We start from the raw sequence: 24,285 nt of genomic DNA on the forward strand, positions 1-24,285 counted from the left end.
ACAGGGAAGCAAAACTCATAACGGAGATGTGAGGCAGCTCCCTCCATCCTCTTTGCATTAAACCTGTTGGGAAAACCAACGGAAAGAAGGTCTGCGCCCTGCGGGGAACCCATTGAGCTTGTTTACCACAGCATCCCCCCACGCCCCGCGCCACTCGCGCTTTTCCCGCTCCCCGGGGGCTGAGGGGCCGGGCTAGCCGAGGCGGGCGGGGGGCTGCGAGGCCGGCCCGGCGCCGAGGAGCCGCCCGCCGCCCCGCCTCCGCGCCGGCAGCCCGCAGCGGCGAGCGGCGGTGGCGAGGAGCGTCGGGGATGCGGCGGGGAGCGGGAGCGGGGCCGCGGCGGCGGCGATGGCTGCTGCTGTTGGCCGTGCTGGCGGCTCTGTGCCGCGCCGCCGCGGGGAGCGGCGGGCGGCGGCGGGCGGCCAGCCTGGGCGAGATGCTGCGGGAGGTGGAGGCGCTGATGGAGGACACGCAGCACAAGCTGCGCAACGCCGTGCAGGAGGTGAGCGAGGCGCGGCGGGGCGGGCGGAGGTCCCTCTCGGCGCCCCCCGCCGCCTCCGGGCCGAGGGCCGCGCGCCTCCTTCTCGCGGCGCAGCGCGTGCCCCCACGGGGCTCGCGGCCGCGGGCGAGGCGCCCCTGCGCCTCAAGCACCGCTTTGAGTCGCTTCCGAGCTTCCTTACGCCGCTCCTCGGCCCTTACCCGCGCTCTGCACTGCGTTGGCGGTGCGCGCCGCGGCTGGCGCTGAGAGAACCCCCGTGCCGCGGCGGGAGGGAACTCTGCGGGCAGGTGTCTGAGCGGGCCCGGCACCGAGAGGCACGGAGCGTGGTGAGGGGACGGGCGCGGAGAAACGTTGGTGTTGTGCGGGAGCTGAGGCGGGCGAGGTGATCCCCGACAAGATGTCCGGCAACCCCGAAGAAATATGCGGGGAAGCGCCTTGTTTTTAACGTAGTTCCGTGTCTCTGTCGCAAATAACCTGCCCGGAGCCGCACAAGACCCCCACGAACGCCTGACCGCAGCCGCTGCCTCGCATCGCAGTCACGGCATTCACTCCCGCATTCCTCTCGCTGCTGGGCTTTTTTCCCCGTCGCGTTAAGATCTTTCCTTCCAGGCGCTCTTTTTCACTTAGAAAAGTTGCAGAGTCCAAAAATCCTTTTAGTCGCGGTCCACCAGGGACACGGGCCTTTGTTTACTGTAATTAGATCATTTCTGACCCGCTACTGTTATCTGGGTGGTGCTGGGTTCCATCTCATGGAGCCTGTAAACACGTTGAGACAGAACTTTTTAAAAAAGCATGCTTTGGAATGCGAAAATTATGCTTAGTTATAAATAAAGACATAGCAAAAAATTTCTGCCGATTTTACCATACTTATATTCTGGATTGAGGACTGGTCTGCACGCAACACAAAGATGGGTTCTCTGAGTTTTGTGAGAGCAGATATCATCTGTGTCTTCCTTATGGGATGGTTGCCTCAATTCCTGAGCCAATGCTTTGCTCTTAGGGAGGTTTGCAACTGTCTTTAAAAGTAGCGCCAAAAAGAGACATTTTGTCTTGGAAAAAATTCTATTGTTCACCCTGGCTGAATTTATCATGGAAGCATTAAGGTTGGAAGAGAGCTCTAACATCATCCAGCCCACCTACCACCACCAACATTGCCCAGTGAACCATGTCCCTCAGTGACACATCCACACAGATCTTGAGCATCTCCAGAGACAGTGACTCCACCACCTCTCTGGGCAGCCTGTTGCAGTGTTTAGCAGAAGTTTTTCCTAATTAGTTACAGAAATTGCAAATAATGAAAGAAAATAAACTTGCTCCAGGTCTATAGTGTTTACAAGGCTGCCCTTTTGCTGTGATTACTCTGTTTTCTGAATCAGAGAGTATTCTCCCATCTCTTCTGTGGTAAGTCTTCATCTGTCAAAAACAATGGGAACTGAAAGAAAGAATGAAATCCTGGCTGTGCGTACTCTGACCTATTGGACTCTTGTTGACTTCAAGGGGCTTTGGCCATGGCTCTGTCCTGCCAGAATATTTTCTCTTTGTCAGGTGGGAAGGACTGAAGTGTTCAATGTTTTTTGTGGGAAAAACAGAAAGCCTGTGCAGATACCAACCATCACTAGTCTCAATACACCTTATCCTCACAGGAATTTGACTTCAGCTGTACCATAAATGTCCAGAGCTCAGGGGTTTAGCTCCCCAGTGTTTCTGTAGTCCCATGAAAAGAACTGCTGTGTTTGCTGTCTGAAACAGCTGAGTAAGCACTCCCATACAGCGGGATCTATAGTAACAGCATCACACAATTAAGCAGGGCATTACTGAGGGCTGGAAAAGGAATGTTACGTGTTCCCTTTTGCATGATTGCTGCTAATTTTCATTTCGTTCCATTTGTCAGATGGAAGCTGAAGAAGAAGGGGCAAAAAAACTGTCAGAAGTAAACTTTGAAAACTTACCTCCCACCTACCATAATGAATCCAACACAGAAACCAGAATTGGTAATAAAACTGTTCAGACTCATCAAGAAATTGATAAGGTATGTGAAAACATATAAATGAAGGTGTTTGTCCTCATGATCTTTTCTTCAAAAGTGTTAATAATTTTGCATGTTTTGGGAAGAAATTTGAAGCACAAACTTTATTGGTTATGACTATTTTGTGATCTTACTTATTTGCTTTACTGATTACTTTAGAGGTATATGTCATAAAGTTTAATGTGAAATAATTATTTTGAAGATAAGACAGGTAGGGAAATCACATATATCATAACAGAATGATTATCTCATTCGTCTTCGTTATGGCGACATTTAAAATAGTCAAGGAGGGAGCTTGGTCATCTACTTCTATCTCCTCAACTAATTAAGGTTTTTATCTGAGTGCCTGAAGAATGGGGAAAAAGAAGGCAAGTTTTAATTATAGGGGAATACAGCAGTCAGAGTAACAAAGGACCATAACTAATAAATGCAGTTTAATTTCTTGATTTTTTGTGTGTGTCTTCTCAGGTTACAGATAACAGAACTGGATCAACAATTTTTTCAGAGACAATTATTACGTCTATAAAGGATGGAGAAAACAAACGGAATCATGTAAGTGAATACATATTTTCCTCTTGAAAGCTAAACAAATGCTTTCAGTTCATAATTCTGAAGAATGTGATAGTTTGTGACTTGACGTATCCGTATTTCCAGATGGTTTAAACACAGAAAACTACTAGGTGTAAGCAGTCAGAATGGATTTTATTGTAATTTGTTTTTGTTTTTAATTAGTTTAATATAAGAATGTTGTATTATAAAATATAAGGAGAGATTCAACTTTGTGGCTGGGGTGCTTAATGGGAATATTGAATTTGTCCATCAAATGTAAGCACTGTACTCAAATAGTGAAGATAGTTACACAGCCCTTTCCAGTGACTGTGCATAAAGCCTTGGTATAACAGTGCTACACAAATGCCCTGTCCATGCTTTTGGTTTCATGGAGAAATTCCTCAACAGACTGTAACACTTAGAAAACTTAAAAAATTTTCTGTCTTGAGGAATCAGCGGAAAAAATGTGCTTCTGTTTGCTTTTCAGCCTAGCCTTGTGGTAAGAGCTCTTTGTGAAATGTCATTCTGGGGAGGGGGAGAGCAGAGGACAGCTCCCTTTACCCCAGGAAACATGATTGTTTAAAGGTTTGCAAAGAAAATTAAAAGGTAGAAAATATTCTTTGCCCAAGTCTTGCAATCGCAGGTACATTTGCTTAACAACAGAAATCTAGTAAGAAGTTCTTGCCCTAAACACAAGCTCAGGACCTTCCTGAAGTGGAGAAGTGAACGTATCAGGTGATTCCACATTTTGTATGAAAATAAACTCAATTTTTTCACATTTCTGGATGAAAAGAAAATAACACAAGTGGTTTGTGTAATTAACTATAGCTCTAAGTATTAACAGTCATTTGAAAAAGGGTGGATACTGACATTTTGTTCTGAGGATGGAAATGTTGATAGCAGAGGCCCAGAGGAGGCAGCCACTGGGAACCAGACCTCTGTTCTGAAGCCATTCAGGTACCTTTTGGATTGGTGACTGTTTAGAACAGCATTTTTGTTTTTATTCTTATTCTGCCAAATAAAAGAGATAGGCACGTGCTATCACACAAACTCAACTTTTATGCTTGTAGAGAAATTGAATGCTAAAAGCCAGATCTGCTTCGTAGGTGTGCTTTGTAGGCTTGTCATGTAGAAGTTAATGATTTACACCGCTCTTGCTCTTTAGGTACAGAATTGGGTGGTAAGAATTCATCAAACACCTCAGCAAACAATCTACTCTAAAACGTGCACTGTTCGCAGTTATAACAGTAATTGATAATGCTTACTTAGTTCATATTTATTCTCTGGGGTTTTGAATCCTGAAGCAACAATCTGACAGGTAAGGAAATAGGTGTCTTAGGAACCGTGTGTGTTGGAGTGATAACTCCACATACAGACGAGTCAGATCCAGCACTGGAAAAGCAGCTTCACAGAAAATAAATTGGGCCTACTTTTCAAATCACAGTGCCCGTACTACCCTATATCTCTCTGCAAACAGGTACAAGCATACATATCTATGAAACAAATATATATATATATGCCTACATATAATGGGGATATGCCACTAGAATAACATTAGGCATAATCTTTCCCCCTCTCCTACTCCCTTTCCTCCCTCAGACAGTATTTCTTTCTGACTTTGCATCATAAAGGTATTCTCTTTAGACTGTGTTCTTTGTTACTGGGTGGCTGGTTGATAGTATTTTGGTGGTTAGAAAGACTATCAGTATTTTAAGCCTCCAGGAGAACAAGGCTGCTTGCCATTTCTGGCACCAAGACCCAGCTCTTGAGAGGTGCTGCGTTATTTGGAGGCGCCACTTACATTCCCAGACCAACATTCACTTTCTCAGATGTCAGTGAGGCCTGACAGTTACCAGCACAGATGTCAGGCTTCAATCCAGCAGGCATAGGTAGCGTGTTTTTATGTCTGTGCAGGGTTTTGCATTCACTTGATTTTGAGGTTTAAGGTTTAAATATTCTATAATTTACTTCATAGAATCATAGGGAACATAGCCTATCATCCAAATTAATGTAGGAGCTCCAGGAGAAAACTCAGTAAATACTGAGTACAGAACATAAAGTAATAGTGCTCTTTATTGTGAGGTGAAAATCGAAATATTTTCTAGTTTGTTGATTACTTCTATTTCAATTGTGATACATTAGCCTAGCCAATGAAAATGAAGCATGAAAAATGAAAAATAAAAGGAAATGAAATTTGTACTGGTAAGACTTGCTGCACAAAGATTAGTTGCTTTTCTTCGCAGTTGCATTCTGAGTAGTACTTTATAAAAACTCTCTTCTAACTCAAATCCTTTGTTCCTAAGTAAAAACAGGTTTTTAAATATGCTAATATGAAGGCAGTGTATACCAGGGAACTGGAGGAGTATCATGCACTTATCAATGGGCTTTGGCACAATAAAAAGCATTCCTTTGGGCCTTGGAAACAGAAGCTCTTCAGCACACAGCTACACCTTCTAATTGGTTAGAAAGTAAAGGTCATCTTTTGTGTTGTATTTCTTTTTTTCTTTTTTCTTTTTCTTTTCTTTTTTTTTTTTTTTTTTTTTTTTTTTTTTTTGTGGGAGAGTAAAGGGAGGTGATTCCAGTATGGTTCCGTGTAAGGTGTTTGCTTTCTTGCTCTCTCTGTGGACAGATGGGTGTCTGCCTATATGCACAGGTGTACTTGGCACTGCCTTCTGCAAACACAGCAGCTGATCAGTCATTTCAAACACAGATCCTTAGGAGAGAAGCCCTTTGATACTAAGCTATTATTTCTGCTGTCTGGAACACTGTGGCTCTGACAGTGAGAACAGTACTACTATGGAACTGCTTTTACAAGCTGATTTGATGCATTCTGGAAGTAATTGTGTTTGTTGTTTTTACTGACTAAATATGGCTTGACTCTGATAAATGAATTTAAGGAAGTAATTGAAGAACAAAAACTTCAGAGTCCTACAGGTTTAGTTGTAGAGATAGAACAGATAGCATCCCCGTGATAGTGACCATTTAAGGGATTTGTAAGCCTTTAAGTAAGATGTTTGTCTTTACTCTGATAGTAAGAAATAGAAAATAATTAATATTTAATTTCTGGGGTTCTAGTTCCCCTATCAGCTTGCAAGGTAGAACTTTCTAGAGCAAAATCTGCTTTAAGTGGCCAAGCTGTAGCACATAACCAAGCTGTCAATTCCCTGTGATTATACAGAACTGCTTGATTTCTTTTTGAGCAACTCATATATGATTTCCCTAAGCTTGCACTCTGGAATTTATACTGCTCCAAAGAGAGGAGTTTCTACCAGTGCTGAAATGAAAAGGAGCTTTGAAAATTGAGAAAGAAGCATTTATTGAATGGAAATTGCCATTTGTTCATCAGCAGCACTGCAGGGGAGAGGCTGGTGGCAGAAATTTGAATGTGCAGAATCTTGCTGTTGATGTCTGCCCCCTCTGGCATGTTAGTATCTCAAGGAAGATGCTTGTTTGGGGTTCCCTGTCCTGTGTTTGGGTTGATTATTATTTTTTTGTTGTTATAATTTTTCGCAGAACTTCTAGTCATAGTGACTTGCAGTTGACAACCTTAACCTGTCAACAGACAAACTTAGTGCATTCTTGTATTAAAATCCTGGTCTAATTCTAGCCAAAAATCCCATAATATCTAAACCTAGTAGTTTTTGTATACTTAATCATTCCATTCATTTGTACTTTTAATTCACTTTTCTGTTATATCAGCCAGCCTGCTCTGCTTGGCAAAAAATGCATGGATAGCAGTCGTTTAAAAGGGGGAACTATAGACAGGTGGTTAACCTGTCTGGTGGCAGCAATCTACCCATAGTCTTCAGATATTTGACTGGAAAAGACCTGAAGCAGCCAGCCAAATTGAAGCTCGTGTTGGGCTTTCCGATCCCAGTTAGTACAAGAGGATTCTGATAGTGATCATGGAGGGCCTGGATAGGGATACCAGTATACTGCTTTAAAATGAGCAAAACCATCTCCCAGCTTTTCTTAGGGAGCTGGGGCTCATCAGCCAGACAGGTTTCAGATATTGAACATTCTGCTGAAAGCCCCTTTTTTTCTCTCCTCTTTCTAGAATATGAAGCTGATGGGAAAGTGCAGACATAGCTTGTGAGGACAAGTAGCTTGTGTTTGTTAGAGTAGAAAGGGGTGTGATAGATGAGTCCAAAAGGAGAGAGGATGTAGCAGCCTAAGATGGAAAAAATGCACAAATAGCATTTTGAATTGCTCTTATGCACCTTCATGATGTATATATTCTTTGTAGAACAAAGGATATACCCTACTTTCACTGAAAGCTGTTATGGAATGTGTACGTATCCCTGAGTGTTTGTATCTCATATCATAAGCACAAAATGCATCTTACTCATGCGAAAGGTATTAAGGAGTTTAGTTCAGCACAGGGATGATAGGATGGCCTTAGTGTCAGCCAGGGTGTGCCTTTAAGACCAGAAGTTTATCTGATGTTCACTGAACTATAGCCAAAAAATCTGAATATTAGCCTCAATGCATGGAAAGAGCTGCTGTATGAGTTCGAAAAATGTGTGTTACTTCTGTTCATGCAAGAGGAATCTTCTCCAAGGAAGAATGGTGGGGAAATTCTGTGATCAGCTGAGGTGTCAGAGGCTGATTCCACGTCTTTATTTACTGATGTTAGTCCAACCCTGTGTAGAAGGCTATGGGTCCACAGATTATCAGGAATGGATGTTGTGTGCAAACATAAAATGATTTTGTAATACTATGAGGCTACAATGGCCATGATGTGAAGAAAAGCGAAGAAAAGAATTTCATGGATTCAGATATCATGCTTGGTGAACTTGAACAAACAAGCGTCAACAGCTGCTAGACCTTATCAGAGTGAAGAGAAGCAGGGTGCTTTTTGCTGAGAGACTGGGCAAACCAGGTGTTTTAGGTGAAAACACAACAACAAAAAGTCAGAGGAATACAAAGATCATTATCTCTTTTTTTTTTTTTGGCCTTAGAGTGTGGCTCAGATTTACAGACAAAGAACTGATATAACAGCAAATGGGTTACTCTAAATAAAGGCACCAAATGCTGCTTTCATTTGTGTCAGTGGAAGTCTGGAATAATTCAGATAACTTCAATGAATTTACTTTCCTAGTAGAAAAATAAAAAGAGTGACTGGAATTTCTTTCATGTTTTCCTGTGGTTCAAGCTGAAGAGGAGCTGCTTCACCATTTTTTTTCCTGTCTAACTCCTACCCTTTGAGTAGCTAAATAGTGAAGGGAGAAAGATTTTTCTTGGAATAAATTTCTCCTTACAAAAGGAAACAAACAAAAAAAAAAAACAAAAACCAAACCACCACCCACCCAATTCCTGTAACACACAGAACCTAACATTGATTCACTGTTCTGAGTCATGGTGTCAATAAAAACACAACAGTAAATCAATGAGTTTACTCCTAGAAAGCTACAGAACAGAATTCCTCTGAAGAGTCAGTGCCCATCCACTGCTTCATCAGTGTTCACCTGACAGTCATACACCATTCCTAAAACTTCCAGCGTTCTTGTTGTGGAAATCTGCCTTGTCTGAGACTTTCCATCTGGGGCAGTTATGCCATCAGGTTTGGTTATCTATTTCCTTGTTTGAGTATGGGTTGGTAGAAATCTTCTGCACATAAGCGATGGTGAGGGAGCAGTGTAAATCAGAAGAACAGTTGTTTACCTTTTCCTTGGTTTTAGCAGTCTTCTCACTTAGTCGTTGAGTTTAGGGAATGAAGGTTGTCAAAGTGTCCTACAAATAAAGTATAAGTTGTAGGGAGATATGAAAACAAATCATCGGGAATATTCTTTCTAGTTCTGTTAGATGTACCTATTCAACTTAAGAGAAATTAAATGCTCATTTGTGTCAGGTGACAGCCAGGAAAGTAAGACTTTTACATAGGCTGGTGACAGCTGTTAAGAGATTATGGTATCAACAGTCATTATACAGCAGTGGAAGTTCATCAGAAGTATTTCTTCTGGGCAGACACATGTCCACATTTTTTTTTTTTCCAGTGGTTTTGTTTTACACAGTTTATTCAGCTCTCTGGCTCTAGCAGTTTTAGCTGAAGCCATGTTATCTAATTAAACAGTAAGTTTTAGCTGTTAGAATGTGGCAAAGGTTTTAGGAAATACAGGCTGAATTGTCATGTGTAAGGAGGCTAGGATGTTGGCTCAGTAACACTTAATTACATATAATTACAATAAGCTTAAGCTTTTTCTAACCTTTCCCTGGACAACAGATTCATCAAAATCACTAGAATTACCTTGGCTTACCTAGATGTGAGTAGGAGGAGAAATAATGAATGTGATCCGTGATTGCTTGGCCTTCTATACAGAGTGAGCATCTGCCTGACCTCACGAGGGACTACAACACTTCGGTAGTGCTGAGGAAAACCATAGCAGTGAACTCAGGAGTTATCACATCATGGTGGCTTATAAGGAAAATCCCTCTCCATTTTTTTCTACCTGTTCAAATTCTAAACTTTATAACGAGAGCACGCCTCCCAAAAAGTGACATATTGTGATATATCATTATCGGTGGAAAGATTTTTGGAACGGGAGTTTCAGATTCGCTTGCCCTGTTCTGTGAATTTACATCACGTGAAGAATCCCTGAAAATTGTTCCCTTAGAAACCCCCCTCATCCTAGGGGCAGGAAGAGGCATCTTACAGCAGGTTGATAGACTCACATCTCAGTGTCAGGCAGTGGAGAATCTTAGTGAGCTTCCTGAATTCAAGATATATCAGAGACCTCAGCAAGGGAACTCTATCCTTAGGCAGACATTCATCTCATTTCTTCTCAAAATCTTTCAGCATTGGAGACAATTCACTCCAATGCTTTTCTACGTTCACTATAAAGTCTCTGTTGCTGTAATTTAAACCCTTGTATCTACAGCTCATAGAAAATACATTATTCCCTTTTCTCTATGGTAACAGTAGTTATCCACACAGTCAATTCTGTTATAGGCAAAAGCCATTGTAGGTGAATTCTTATCCATGCATTTCTGTTCTAGTATTATCTTAGGGCTGATGCCTTAAACACAGCAAGTAAGTTTTTTGAAACTGTAAGCTACTGAGAATGTGTATCACATAAGAGCAAGGCATGTAAGATTCAGGCTTTGAAACAAGTTCTGTAATGGATTGGCTACAGATTGGTAATACATCTTATTCCCAGTGTTCTACGCTTAACTGAGCTATTAAGATCAGCAAGGTGCTATTGAGTTCAGATATCCTTTGGTAGTGTTTCTCATTGTGCACAGATGTTTCACATCCTTGCTGTGTACGGCTACTCTGGATTGTTTTTATAAATATTCAAAATTTACATAGCTTGGTAGTGAATCATGGAAACTCTGTAGCTGCCAATTGCAGAGAGGAGACTCCTACATAGGAATTCAGTTTCAGAATGCACCATTTAATGAGGGCTGTATTTTTATATGGTGAACTAGATACATAGGCATAATGTTACCATAGAACTTTGTAGCACATATAGAACTTTGTAGTTTCACAGTGCTTCTGTAACTGTTACTATGTCTCAAGATATTTAGAACAAAAACCAAAATCCGACAGACCACAAGGATTTAGATGCATCTTTCGGTTATCAAAAGCCAAAGAATTGTTGTTCTTCCATTAATAGAACCAGAAGTAGGGTCATTTTTCAGTTGAGACTGTTTATTGCAAAATCATTGAGAGAATTTCTTTCATATATACAGATCAATATTTCAACCTCATTTGATGATCTCAAACTACGTGAAAAAGTTTTCCTCACATGAAAATTAAACATGGAGCACACCGCTCCATTGGTTTTGGGTCTCAAATTCTCTAACTTCAGAACATTCCTTTTCTTGTCTGATTACTGAGCCCTTGTATATTTACAAAGAAAAAAAAGAGTAACGGAGTGGGTGGCATGGCACTGAATTGCAGGAAGGCCTGAGGGAAGATTTTGTTGGAATTTCTGCCATCTTGCCTTGCTGATGGTACACACGGAAAGAACAGAAATGTCGTGCTACAACCCATCCTGCCCGCTCTAGGGCTGAGAAGAGAGCTCTGCTATTGCAGATAACGACTGCAATTTGTAGCCCAAGACGTATAGAAGGCTACATACATAGAAGGCACAAGCAGACTTCTGTTCCTTTCTTGGGCGGCTACATCTGAATTTTCAGGCTAAGTTAGTTCACTGCCAGATTATTATTTCTATTTTTTTCTTCCTGGCAAATTTGAATAGTTCTCCTGATATGCCTCCCCTGATAACACTGCAAAATAGATTGAAATAAGTTACATTACCTTGTTTTCTACTCAGGAGCATTTACAGAGACTATATTTAGTCTTGCCAGGATCAGATTATTATATTGCTTACTTAGAAGAACATAGAGAGAGAGGAAAATAAAGTGAATACTTCTGCACAGGGACTTGCCATTAAATTATTACAAGGTTTTTACTGTGAATGAGCAAAGCATGATCTGACAGATCACGTCTTCTGTCAGTATCCCAAAGCATTGGTCAGGAATTTTTTATTTTTCGCTTTTGTGCATAGTTTCTTTTTTTTTCTCTATAGTCTACGCTCATTGAAGCTGTGGATACTGTGATTTTATTTTATTTCTGACCCGAAATATGAAGAGCAGAAGGGTCTGATATCCATGACAGGATGACTGTATCTGTGCTGCAAGTAGATGAACAGAAAGCTGTGAACTTCTTACATTAGTTTTGGTGACAGGTAGCTCATTGACTACAACCTCCCCAATTAATGCCCTGGACTTTTTGACAGAAATGGCTAATGTAGCTGTTTTTGTTGCTTTTGGAACCTTAAGTCAAGCTTAGATGCCTTTGTGTAGTGTCCACTTCTGTCATGTACGCATACTTCACGTCGTCGATATACTATCATATAGAGAGCCAGAGATGTTAGCTTATTAAAATGTTGTTTTCTTAAAAGAAGGAAAGGTGAGATCAGTTGTATTGAGAAGTTCAAGGCAAAATTGAGGGAACGAGTTCTATTTTATTTGTTACTTTTGATCTCAGAAGCCACATTCCTCTTGAAGAGCCACATAAATAGACATCTTTCCCACATAGCTCTGGCATGTGATTAATACCATAATTTGCAACTCATGTCTGATCTTTTCAGTACGTCTTTTTTTAACAGTAGTCCTTGTTTTTATGAGCACTGTGTACTTGGCAGGACAGCAGCAAGATGTTTGCTCTGCTGGAAAGTATTACAGAGATTCTGAGATATTTAAAGGCAAATTAATTTGTATCTCAGTATGAATGCATTATGTGCTCTGTCTAGACAACTAAGAGATTAGAACTGGAACACTACTGCAATTCTGGTGCAGTTTCCATAAGACAATATTCCATTATGTGTATTTCTGACATTTTTTTAAATACACGTAATACATGTAGGATATAAAATAGCTTTTTATGTCTTTTTCCTTAGCAGTCAGCAGCTTTGGCCATCTGTTGGAGTAAAAGAGAGCAGCCCAACATGAAGTGGCCTGTAGAAATGAAGAACTAGAAGGGGATATGCAATCACAAAAGTAACCACTAACTTTCAGAAGTGCTAACTGCTAAGAAGTGCCAGTTTCAACACAAGCAAGTGCTTTTGTTGGAGCACTTCAGATACGGTTAAAATTACGTCATCTCGCAGATACAATCCAGTGAGCCCTGGGACTAGCTGGGAGGAAGCTTTAGCTACCATTTTTGGATGATAACAAAGACTTTTATGTTGGAGAGGAAGTTTATTTATATTAGGGGCTTTTAAGAAACTCGTAAAAGGGCTTTTTGTTTAGAGAAGATTTTGGAGCGTGGTTGTCGTCGTAGAATGTAAGAGGTGCCGTAACGCATCCTCCAGGTCGTACCAAAACATCTTTCTATATTTGCTGAACCAACTCTCTTTTTAGCTTTGCTTCCTTTGTTGTGTAACTCCTGACAAAACTTTATTACCTTTGTGGTATCGGCGATATTTGTCTGTTTATGGCTTGTGAATTTGAAAGCCATAGAGGTTTAGGAATGAAATCTTTGGCAAAATGGACTGATTTGGCTTACAGCTGTACTGACAGTGCAAAGGCAAAGAAAAAAAAAAAAAGCCTGCTTCTTTTTCTTAGTCTCAAAAGGTTTGTAATCACAAAACACAACTGGATCAAAGAAAGCCAGCAAAGTAGGCCATATGGCTCACAAAGGGAGGAAAATGCTTTTTTTTTCCTATTTGAATCCCACTGATGTTCTCATGTCAGAGCAAGCAGTCGGTGCACCATGTCATAAAACGGCTACTGAGTTCCTCCACTACTATTGCATCTCACCCACAGGAACATTTTCTGTTCTATACGCTCCCCCTGAACCTCTGTTGCCAGGTCTGTAAAATGTATTAGTCACCATTGAAAGCATGAATATAGTCACTGACAGCTTCTTCCTCTGCTTTGGGTACTAAGCTAAAGTGTTGAGAGCCTAGAAGGAAAGCATAGCTTAACTTCAGGTGGTAATTTGCCCGTCCCAGACAAACACAGGCTGAAGATATGAAGAGAGAAGAGAAAACTTCATATGAAATTATCTTTGAAGAGGGACTTTTTGGTAGAATGTGGGAGGGAGGATGAGTGGCGAGAGGGAACAGACCAGCCAAATGTAACTTCTTAATTTAAAATCAATGGTTATTTTTAAAGTCAGAGTCAGAATTGTCATGTAAAATCAGAATTTTATAGTCTACGCTTGAGGTGTTATAAAAATATGTAGTTAATTAGGAATGAAGGAAAAAAAAAAGAGCAAAGTGAAATGATTTCTGTACATAATATATCACAGCAGATGGGATTGCTGAGGTTTCCATAGCAAGCAGCAGAAACCAGATAAACACTGCAAATAAAAGAGAGTTTCTGCAAGTAGATTAGTAGATCTGCTTTCGTAATTTCAAAAGGGACATCCTTTACTTCTCCCTCTTTATCCTTAGAGCGTTACATGGGCAGAGGATAACATGATTCAAACTACAGTTGGCTGCACTCCGCCAAAGACAGTCTGCCTGAACAGCCTGTATTGCCTTCTAGGTCCAAGGCAATTAGTGGTGAGGTGTAAAGATCGTTGATCAGACTGAAAACTTTTTTCTTCTCTGCCTTTCCATGCACATGGACACATTCAACAGGAAGGAAAATGCCCTTGTCGAAGCCAGTTACACCACTTCTCACACTCAGGCGAGTGTTTCAGATTTCTGGCAGTTGAATTACAACCATGCTTCACTACCAGCACCATCAATCACTTTTGAAAATCTCAAACGTGGAGACTATTCATTTATTAAGAAAGAAAGTGACAGCTTTGGCATAATTTGCCAAGGACAAGAAAACTGAGTTTTGTTTCAGCAGCTGTCGTTTCAAAGGTTTAACTCAAACACAAGGAACCTTTTCCACGAATTTCAGCATTTCATTGTTTGTTTTTTTTTTTCCCCTTCCTTTTTCCTTCCCCCGTGGGTTTTGGAACAGATTCTAACCCTCTGACCCCCAACTTGCTTTCAGGTGTTGCTGAACATTCGCTATAGGGTACAGTATCACATTCTTCTCCATCCTGGCATCAAGCTGTGTGTATATACTAGTTACTCATTAATGAGCAGGCAGTTCTGCTTTCATTCTGTATTATTATTTAGTACTACTCAAAGAGTGTATTCCTTGGCTGCTAGGTTAAATGAACTGGGATAACATCTTCAGGGACTTCAGACAGGTATACATCACTAAAAGTGCAGCTAATTCTGTCTTTAAGATGTCTGCTCATCTCGTGTGCTCTGTTGCATATCACAAGCCACTTTCTCTCTCCTCAGTTTCAACACCTCTTGTAAGATCAGTATGTGTACAGAGAAGTTAGGCTGATAAGATTATCACGTTGGAAAAGATAATCAGAGATAAATGAAAAGCACTCGCCAGTGTTCTAGACTCACAAGAAACTCCACAAGGATCAACCTCCAGAAGAGACCTTTCCTCAGTGCCAGCCAGCCCTTAAGTGGGTCTAGGAGAGGTGCAGCCAGGCTCCACTCCTTCCAGTAGCATAGGAGAATTGCCTTCACCTGTGCTCCCAGGGCTGGCTCAGTGCTCACCTCAGGTGATCAGTCAGAGGTTCAGGCCGTGATTCAGCAGTTCCCATACACCTCTGCAAAAGCAGTGTTTTGGAAAATACCTCCCTTTGCAGGATTCCAGAAAGACATGGAAATGTTCAGAGTCCATTGCAGCTGATGATGATGATGCTCAGTTTTGCTTCTTATTTAGCAACTGTTGAGTCTCAAGGTAGCCTGATTAGAAAAGACCTGCAGCGTGGTTAGAAAGAATGAAAAAAAAAGATAAACAGTTACACATGCAGATCAATGTACAAGGATTACTGAATGTTTTACACTGACTTTGGATTATAAAATCTGAGTGAAAGAAGCCGGTTTGTAGCGTGGCACAATTTTTCACAGCTTTAAGAGTCTATGGAAACAAGCTTTTTACATGCCAGGAAAGGAAACTCTGAAGGGTTTTTTTTCCCCAGCTGAAAAGCTCATGAAATCTGGGGTCTAAACTGGTGGGATATTATTTGATAAGGGGGAAAAAGCCTTTGAAAAGGGATTCAGTAGTTCAAGAGAAAGCAGCAACTGGAGAATTGCAACTCAGCTGTTAGCTGGCTGTAGAGGTAGAGAGAGGGTTATTCCATAAGCTCAAAAATAATTATGGCAATATTTCTCCTCTGTGGAAAGGGACATTTGGAAAAACTGACTACACAGACCTGGCTGTCTGCCTGAAAGCGGAGGTAACGGGAATGAAATCGTATAGTTTATTCTGAGTCTGGCTTATACAAGGGGATTCATGAAAGAAGCTGACAAAGCTACAGATAGAAAATTGGCCAGGAAGAATATGGAAGCTGAGGAGAAGTAGTGGCTAACTGCTAACTTGGAACCACGACCATTTAAAGATAGTGTATAATGTCAGGATTTGGACCCATCTGATTCTGGAGCAGCACAAAAGCAAACAAGCAGAACGTGCCATTACTGTGCTGGAATAATGAAGCTGCAAAAGCATTATGCTGATTTATAGCAGCCTAAATCCAGTCACACTAACCTCTTAAAACAGCTGAAATGACTGCTTCTTAACCAGAAGCATGCAACCCAAATGTAACTGTACTTGAGAAGACTACCAGTAGGCTGTGAAGCACTTTCTGCAGAGAACTTGGAGAGTATTTATTTATTTATTATTTTGTATTGACTAATAACAAAAAGATAGCATCACCTTAAGATGGTACAGACAGGTGGATGCAGTAGGATGGACTGAGGCAGAAACAGTGGCTATGCCTTATTCTTGTCCTGTTTCAAGCCTGGAGAAATCACATTCCATGTGAACATACGTTCCATGCAAATACGTTCCATAATTGCTTGATTTTCAAGAGGTGACCATTAGGAATGTTTAATGTCATAGAAGCACTACATTTTTCAGCACAGAAGCTGTTGTTTGCCTAAAAGCTCATGTTCTGCAAAGCTGCTTTTTTTTTTTGTCTGAGAAGAAAGTAGGGATCAAAGCAGTTATGAGGAGAAAACCACACACCTCCCTTCTACCTTAGGGCTGTCATTACTTGCTGAGGGAAGTGAGCCGTGCTGCTGAGATTCTGAGATACTCTTCTTGGCTACTGCTGCTGGGGTGTAGCCTCTTCCCTTTGCTCTTGTCTCATTTCAAAAGACAGCAAATAACAAATCATGATAAAACTCTAAGTAAAACAGCTTTATTGCAAATGTCTCAGTGTCTTCAAGTTGTGTATTCTTGTTGCTTTTTCTTTTCCCCATTAAATAACAGAACAATGACAGACATAATTTTCTCCAGGTTACTGGTGTAAATGTATAAACTGGTATAAACTGGTATAAATACAAGTGTAGTCACTTAATGCCCTGCAGCCACATTGTCCTGTTACAGAACTGGGGCTGTATGAAGAATCAGACAGCTTTTTTCATGATTCCCAAATAAGAAATAGGATCAGTCAAGGCCTGGTATTTCAAGAAGAGGTACAGTTTCCTGTCATAGTGGTAAACTACATTTTTATCCTTTTCTTCAGGAGTGTATCATTGATGAAGACTGTGAAACGGGAAAATACTGCCAGTTCTCCACCTTTGAATACAAGTGTCAGCCCTGTAAAACGCAGCATACAGTAAGTGCTGAAGTGATCTGTGGTTTTATGGAGTCTTTAAAAGCTTACTACGTGCATTACTAATGTCAACAAATTAAAGCTGTCACTTAACAAGACGCACAGCTTTCTGTTAACACAACCAAGTTATAAGGTTTTTGTTCTAATAAGCTTTTGAAGCTCTACTCTACTCCTGCTGACGAGTTTATGTTGTTAGGTTGCCTAAGGACAGCATAAACAAATGCCCTCTAGATAGCCAGAAGAATGGATACAGAGCGTGCCACTTCTTCAGGCTCAGCTGACAGTTGGTCATCTCCAGCTTTTGATTCTCAGAGCAGCAGTCTGAACTCTTCCCTGCACCGACAATTTGTGCAGAGCTGTAATGCTGCTGTCCCCATAAATGATCTTCTTACGTCGTTTACCTTATTTGAATCCTTGAACCTAAGGAAGCTGTAAATCCCTGTCTTTTCAGTTGAGAAATGATCTTGGCAATAGCTGTGGCTGTTAAATTACCTCCTGCAGGTGGCAGCGCCTGAGAAATTCAGGCTTCTTCTGTGGTGAAAATTCAATTTAAAAGTAGTCTGCTGAAAAAGGGCTTTACCTAAATGCCCCTTTTCACCTATGTTCCGCTGATGGCCTTTCATGAAACAAATTGTTCTTCAAAGCATTTGCAGGCCATTAAATTACAGCCAAGCAAATCTTGCAGTAAAATTATGTGATCAATTGGATTATGAAAACCTTTTCTGAAATTCTGGAAATACCTGACTGATCATTTCAAGAAGCTGCCCTGGCTTCAGTGGATTCAATGCTTACTCAGGTTGATGGCCTGAATTACAAGCTCTTGTCATTAAGAAAGCTTATTCTTCTTGTCTTGCAGTGATCATTTTTCATGGTAGCACGGAGTAATTAAAAATCAGCTGGGTGTTACTGAAACTAAAAGCTCTACTTTTCTACGCACTGCTCAGTAGGCCATTTGTAGCAGAGAGCAAAAATTTGGTCCTAGCTACACTCCTGTTGCAAAGTGAGCTCAGACTGAAGGTGGCTGTATCAGCTCCCTGACCTGGACCCCCCACATTTACATAAGACATGCTATTACATACTACATAATTAGCAGTGTAGTCCTACTTCTTGCCCTGGGTTAAGTACCTCCCATGGGACTCACTGGCAGAGAAATTCTGACTTTGTATGGCTGCCCAGACAGGGCTTTACACAGACAGAAAAAAAGCTGTGAAAATGCTGACCTACTGGGAATCTTAGATTACTATCAAAAACCTAAAAAAAGAAACAAAATATCTTAGTGCTTTCATTGGCTTGATTTATTACGTGTGTATAGTTGAAACACTGGGACAACTGTCAGTCAAAGCTGTGTTCACCTTGAGATTTGCACTTCTGATTTTCACAGAACCTTTTCTCCAGAGAGATATTTTTATAAGATTCTTGGGTACAAATGGAATCTGGTTCTTCTTACAACTAAAAATTAGATTTTGGTAAGATTTTTTTTTTTTTTTTCCATTGCTCTTTAAAAGCAATCCTTCTGAACAAATTGTAAACGGTGGACTGCATTTAATAGTGGAAAAAAAATAATCAGTGATGTTTTCCACTGGCAATGTTTATTATTTTTCTTGATGCCAAAGGCTGTCTATAAGTACAGGACACTGCAGGATGTCTGGTTGCTGACCAATTTTCATGACTATGCTAAAAACCAAATCAAATTTCATAGGATTGAAAGCATAAAGGTATAGAAGGAGTGCCGTTGCTCTGATGGGGATGTGCCTAACTAGCAAATACTTTTATATGTACTCGAGTTGAGAGCCTGGAGAATTCTGTTCAAACAGTAGGAATATTGCATCTACGTGTTTAAAGGAAGTCTATGCAGCCATCTTCAGAAGCAAGGTCTAGATTTGCCTTTAGCTGTCTGTTGATGCAGGCAATTAGTGCTACAGTGACAGTTTTGTCATCTGCTTTTTCCATCTGCAAGCATTGCTCACGGGATGTTGAATGCTGTGGAGACCAGCTTTGTGTGTGGGGTGAGTGCAGGAAAGCCATTTCAAGAGGAGAAAATGGCACCATTTGTGAGAACCAACACGACTGCAACCCAGGAACGTGCTGCGCTTTTCAGAAAGGTACACGAGTTTTGCTTTTCATCCCATTCATTTCATAATGCAGTATTAAAATTCCGCTCTTTTGCTCAGGTGAAGTGGTTAAACGTGTTTGGACTGGGATGTGCACTGTCTTAACTTTGTTATAAAAGCTTTAGTCACGTTTGGAGCAAGAATCAGCCCGACAGAGGTGCACAATAGCGAAAGAAAAGCCGAGTGCACATTAGAGGGGAAGAGCATGAGAAGCACAAAAATATACTGCCACGAAAGAAGGACACAGTCGTTTAGAAATCACAGAGGTCTGTGTCAAGTTCTCACTCAGTATAGCAAAAAACAGAATTTTAAATCTATGAAAGAAATAAATGAGATTACTGTAAGTAGTTTTTTTCTTCGTATCAGAGGAAGCAGGCCATCAAGTTAGACTACAGCTGTACTTCAGACGTGTCAGCTTGGCACGCAACACACAGCACTGTGCAGTGCTGAATAGACAGACAAATGCAACGATGCTCCAGATTATGTTGTCCATCTACACAGGAACACAGAACTTGGCTTACAAGAGAAAGAGAACAAGACAGCAGACCTGACATCAGTCCTGAACCCTGCCTAGTCAGGGCTTAGCTTCTGTTCTCTGCCTACCGGGTTCTTCAGTTCTTCACAGCGTTTAACCTAGGACACCTGAACTTACCAGTAACAGGATATAATTACAAATCTCTTTTTACTCCAGGTAGATACTTCAGTGGTTTTTTTTTGTTTGTTTGTTTTTTTGTTTGTTTGTTTGTTTTTAATTCCTGCTAAAACAGCAGATAACTTAGTACTTTCCCTGAGAGTTGGCATGCCTGCCCCCTCAGAGCCTGCTGGTAGATCAAGCTGCTAGGGCTTTTCAGGAGAAAGAGGGAAAAAGCTCATTTGAAACACCAAAACTAAAGCCAGAGGGGTCTGTTCAATTTTTCCATGTTAATTTAGAGCATTACATAGTGAACTTCTAATGTTAACTAAGTTTGGTTTCAGCAAGTTTCAGAGCAGTTTTGGCTTCATGAATTGTCTTCCTGAAACAGTTACAGATGTTGACAAGCTTTATCAAAATGTCTTTGTAACCTCTGACCCCAAAATGAGAAAGACAGACCATTCACTATAAATGCCTGTTGCTTTTTTCATGTAGCATGAGTTTTGAAATCAGAAACCAGTAAGTCATATACATATGCACATGGATACACTGACCATTACAGAATAACTCTGAACTCTCCACACTTTATTCTGCCATACCACAAGTATATAAACTTGGAATGTCTTACTACCACCTAGTGAAATGAACGTTTATTTATAGCTCCCTAATCTGTAAGGGGACTTAAAAAGACATCAAGACTTTTTTTTTTTTTTTAAGTATCTTGCACATATATTAAAGATCAGCTCATCTCAGTTTAGCAGACAGTTGTTAACTTCTCGTAAAACTCATCTGCTCTGGCATGCAGAACTGCTGTTTCCTGTGTGCTCTCCATTACCCGAAGAAGGTGAACCCTGCCACGATCCTTCCAACAGACTTCTCAACCTGATCACCTGGGAACTGGAACCCGACGGAGTCCTAGAGCGATGCCCATGTGCAAGTGGCTTGATCTGCCAACCTCAGAGGTAAAGATCATCATGTGAGCAAGGGAAGTCCTTGAGATTTTGTTGGGTTCCTCTGATGCAGACAGAACTCGCTGACCCTTTCATCACACTACAGAATGTTTTGACGGCTTTTCTCATCACTAGTTTTGAAACTGTTTCAGACTTTATGCTCTGTCCTATGCAGAAGTGCCTGAGTTTGGCAAAGGCTAATTCCCCAAGTGAATGAAGTCTGTGCATCAGGCTTCTACGGCATTTTAATTAAAAAAGTACTAACAGATGTTTAGTTAATCAAATATCATTCCAATTTCATTCTGCAAGTACAGCCCTCGTCCAACAATCTTCTGTTAGTCCAGGCCTCTATTGGATGTTTCACTTGCTCACATTACATACATACATTTCAGTACATTCAGTAGGATTAAACAGGCATGGTTTTGTACTAAGGATCAGCTTCACAGAAGGTCATTTCTAGCACAGCAAAAAAATCTGACTTTGCTAACATTCAGTTAGACTTGCAGTTTAGACTTGAAAAACTTCATACTGTGCAGACCTCTTCAGTATCTTCATGAGTTTCATGGAATACGAAATAGACTGACTCCATGTTTTTCTGCTAGAAGCTAAACCTTCTCACATATCACGGCTTTAATCAGTCTTTAGAAGGTGAGTTATCTGCATTACCAGCAATTTCATTAAGGAGAAAATGAGACCACTGAAGTTTTGCACTAAAAACTTTCGGAAGACTTAACACGTTACCTGTGAAAGAATAAAGTTTGTTGCCACGCTGCTAATTTCATTACGTTAGCTTTTAACAAGACAGCAAAGCTGTGATAGAAACGTAGGCTATACATAGGTTAACATTTTCTTCCTTTGGTGCACAACTCTAGTTCTTATGCACAGAAAACAACTGGATAGTAAAGTTTCACATACATGGTCTAAGGAAGCAAGCAGAACTGATCCCATCCATCCTGCAGCACAGGAACTGCAGTTAACGTGCAAGTACCATTAGTCTCAGTTAAGGTATGTCAGCAGATACTACATTTAGGAAGGAGAAGGATACCGAAAAACACAAATCAATTAGGAGGTGAATTAAACAGAACCATCCAGCTATAGCCACACAAATTTAGGGTTATCATAAGTACATAAATATAGTACATACCACCTGCCAGTGACTCACGGCAACGTAATGCTGATTCTGTGAACTTGAATGGTGAATTGAGAGAATGTACTTTTTATTAAGAGAAAGCCCACCTCTGCTTTCAATGACTCTTGGCTAATATCATTAGTAACTGATAAAGACATTGAAAATACTAGATTATGTCCTAGAGAACACGGATAGTCTTCCCAGAAATGAAAGTCTCAGAACGCCTAAAAAGCAGAGCACACAATTAAAAATGTACACAAAATAAGCTTAAAGAACATCTTCAGTCCATTTACCCTTGATGCCAGTGAAAGAGAGACTGCAGCTTTAAGCACGTGTCTGTTGTGAGGTGCCTGGCACACGCAGCAGTCACCTTGCAGTCTGTAACAGGGACGTGTGACTATGCTGTCCTATGCACTGCAAAGTAGACTCATGATGATCGAATTCCATTCCTCTGCCACAAGTCTAAACCATTCTTACTCCTTTTAAAAGTTCCCTGCATCACAAGTGGGACATCATTTGCAGGCAACCAGAGCCACTTTTTAGGCACATACACCTATATGCCTACTCAGATCCAAATAGATAATACTTAGTTCTCCCAGCTTCACGGTTTCGTGACAGACAGTCTTCTGCATTTCTTTTAAGCCAATCTTCTTACCTTAGTATTACATTAAAAAGGACTAACCATGATTGATTCTTGCAGAGGGGCCAGACTGCGCTGATGTCCACTGCCACCTTGTGTCGTAGTATCAAACATGCTTTGCTATTAATCACTTGGTTCTCATTCTGTATGTAGAGAACTCTCAACTTTCCAGCTGTGAAGAATGCAACAATCAGATGTTTACAAGGTCATCTGTGGTAGACCTGACAATTCTATATAGCTAGTATGCTTTTACAGGGGCAGGATATTATGAATTTTATTAAGAACTAGCAAAAAAAAGAACATGAGAGAATGTAATATATGACCAGATGTCTTTCTTTCTTTTTCCAGCAGCCACGGTACTACATCTGTGTGTGAACTGTCCTCCAATGAAACCAGAAATAATGAAAAAGAAGATCACTTAAATATGGATGAGATGCCATTTATTAGTTTAATACCCAGAGATATTCTTTCTGATTATGAAGAAAGTAGTGTCATTCAGGAAGTGCAGAAAGAATTAGAAAGTCTGGAGGACCGAGCAGGAGTGAAGCCTGAGCATGACCCACCTCATGACCTATTTCTGGGAGATGAAATATGAAGTTCAAACACCAGACAGTTTAGTTAGTTCTAGAAATTTTTGTCTACTGTCTTGCTTTAACAGATACTGCTGGATAGAAGTGCAATAAACATCTTCATTGAGCATCCGTTTTTGTGCACCCAACCTGCATGTTCAAACTCATGTTGAATTCACTCAATCTTTGGACCAAACCTCCCATCAAAGACAAATGAGAAAGCTATCAGTGTCTCCTCGGATTAATACTTTTGCTTGTACATCAGAAATAAACGTATCAGTACTTGTACTCATTAAAAAAACACATTAAGCATACATAATTTCAAGTTATTAGCGACTACAGAAACAACTTCTAAGGATTTCTTGTACACACACTTGGAGTTATTTTTCTGGACTAAGAACCACTTTATACCGCCTCAGTTTCCAATTTCAGCAATTGTTTTTCTTTTTTTTTTTTAAATAAAATATGATAGGTGAAGCTGCAACGTACAATTTTGGGTGTCACATCACCGGAAGGACGGAAAGAAGGGATGCTTACCCTTCTTGATGAACGTACTCAGAGCTCCTTCCTTTTTCTTTTGTGTGTAATGCAAGTCGTATGTTCAGCATCAAACTTCACTATAAGAACCACTGTTCTACAGGTGCAGAGTGTCCCTTGAGTTCTGCTCTTCCACATGGAGTAGTCCTTGCATTCTTCCACTGCATGAGGTCCTACTATTAGGAAAGTAGCCTACAGGATTTTCTGCATAAACAACAAATGGTGTTTACATATCTGTACATACACATAACTTCTTCTAGACAGGAGGCTTCTAGACAGGAGTTTTCAACTTGGCAGTTTAGGGCTTTGTCTCTCAGTGTCAAAGTGAAGTGTTAATAATTGCAGAAGAGCCAAACAGGCTAAATACAAAGCATACAGATTTTCTTATATACAGACATACATAGGAATACAGCTGCAGTTACAAACAAGCTATGCCTTGTAACTAAATACAGTGCCTAAGTACATATGGCAGCATTCTTTATGAACATACCCCTTAGGGTAATTCCAATTAAGGTTCTATACACTATTAATTAAGGGTTCTATAC

At 40.6% G+C, this 24,285-nt stretch overlaps 1 protein-coding gene across 1 annotated transcript; it reads left to right on the plus strand.

Moving 5' to 3' along the window:
* Positions 1-308: 308 nt before the first annotated feature.
* DKK3 (dickkopf WNT signaling pathway inhibitor 3) lies at positions 309-23,229 on the plus strand (the record flags this gene model as incomplete). The annotated part of the gene is made up of 7 exons (XM_079537104.1): positions 309-500; positions 2,389-2,526; positions 2,992-3,075; positions 17,084-17,176; positions 19,131-19,275; positions 20,721-20,877; positions 22,983-23,229. The coding sequence occupies 7 exons, from the start codon at positions 309-311 to the stop codon at positions 23,227-23,229; spliced, it is 1,056 nt and encodes a 351-aa protein (XP_079393230.1).
* Between the last annotated feature and the right edge of the window lie 1,056 nt (positions 23,230-24,285).

Source organism: Tetrao urogallus (genome assembly GCF_951394365.1).
Source record: "Tetrao urogallus genome assembly, chromosome: 6".
Classification (NCBI taxonomy): domain Eukaryota; kingdom Metazoa; phylum Chordata; class Aves; order Galliformes; family Phasianidae; genus Tetrao; species Tetrao urogallus.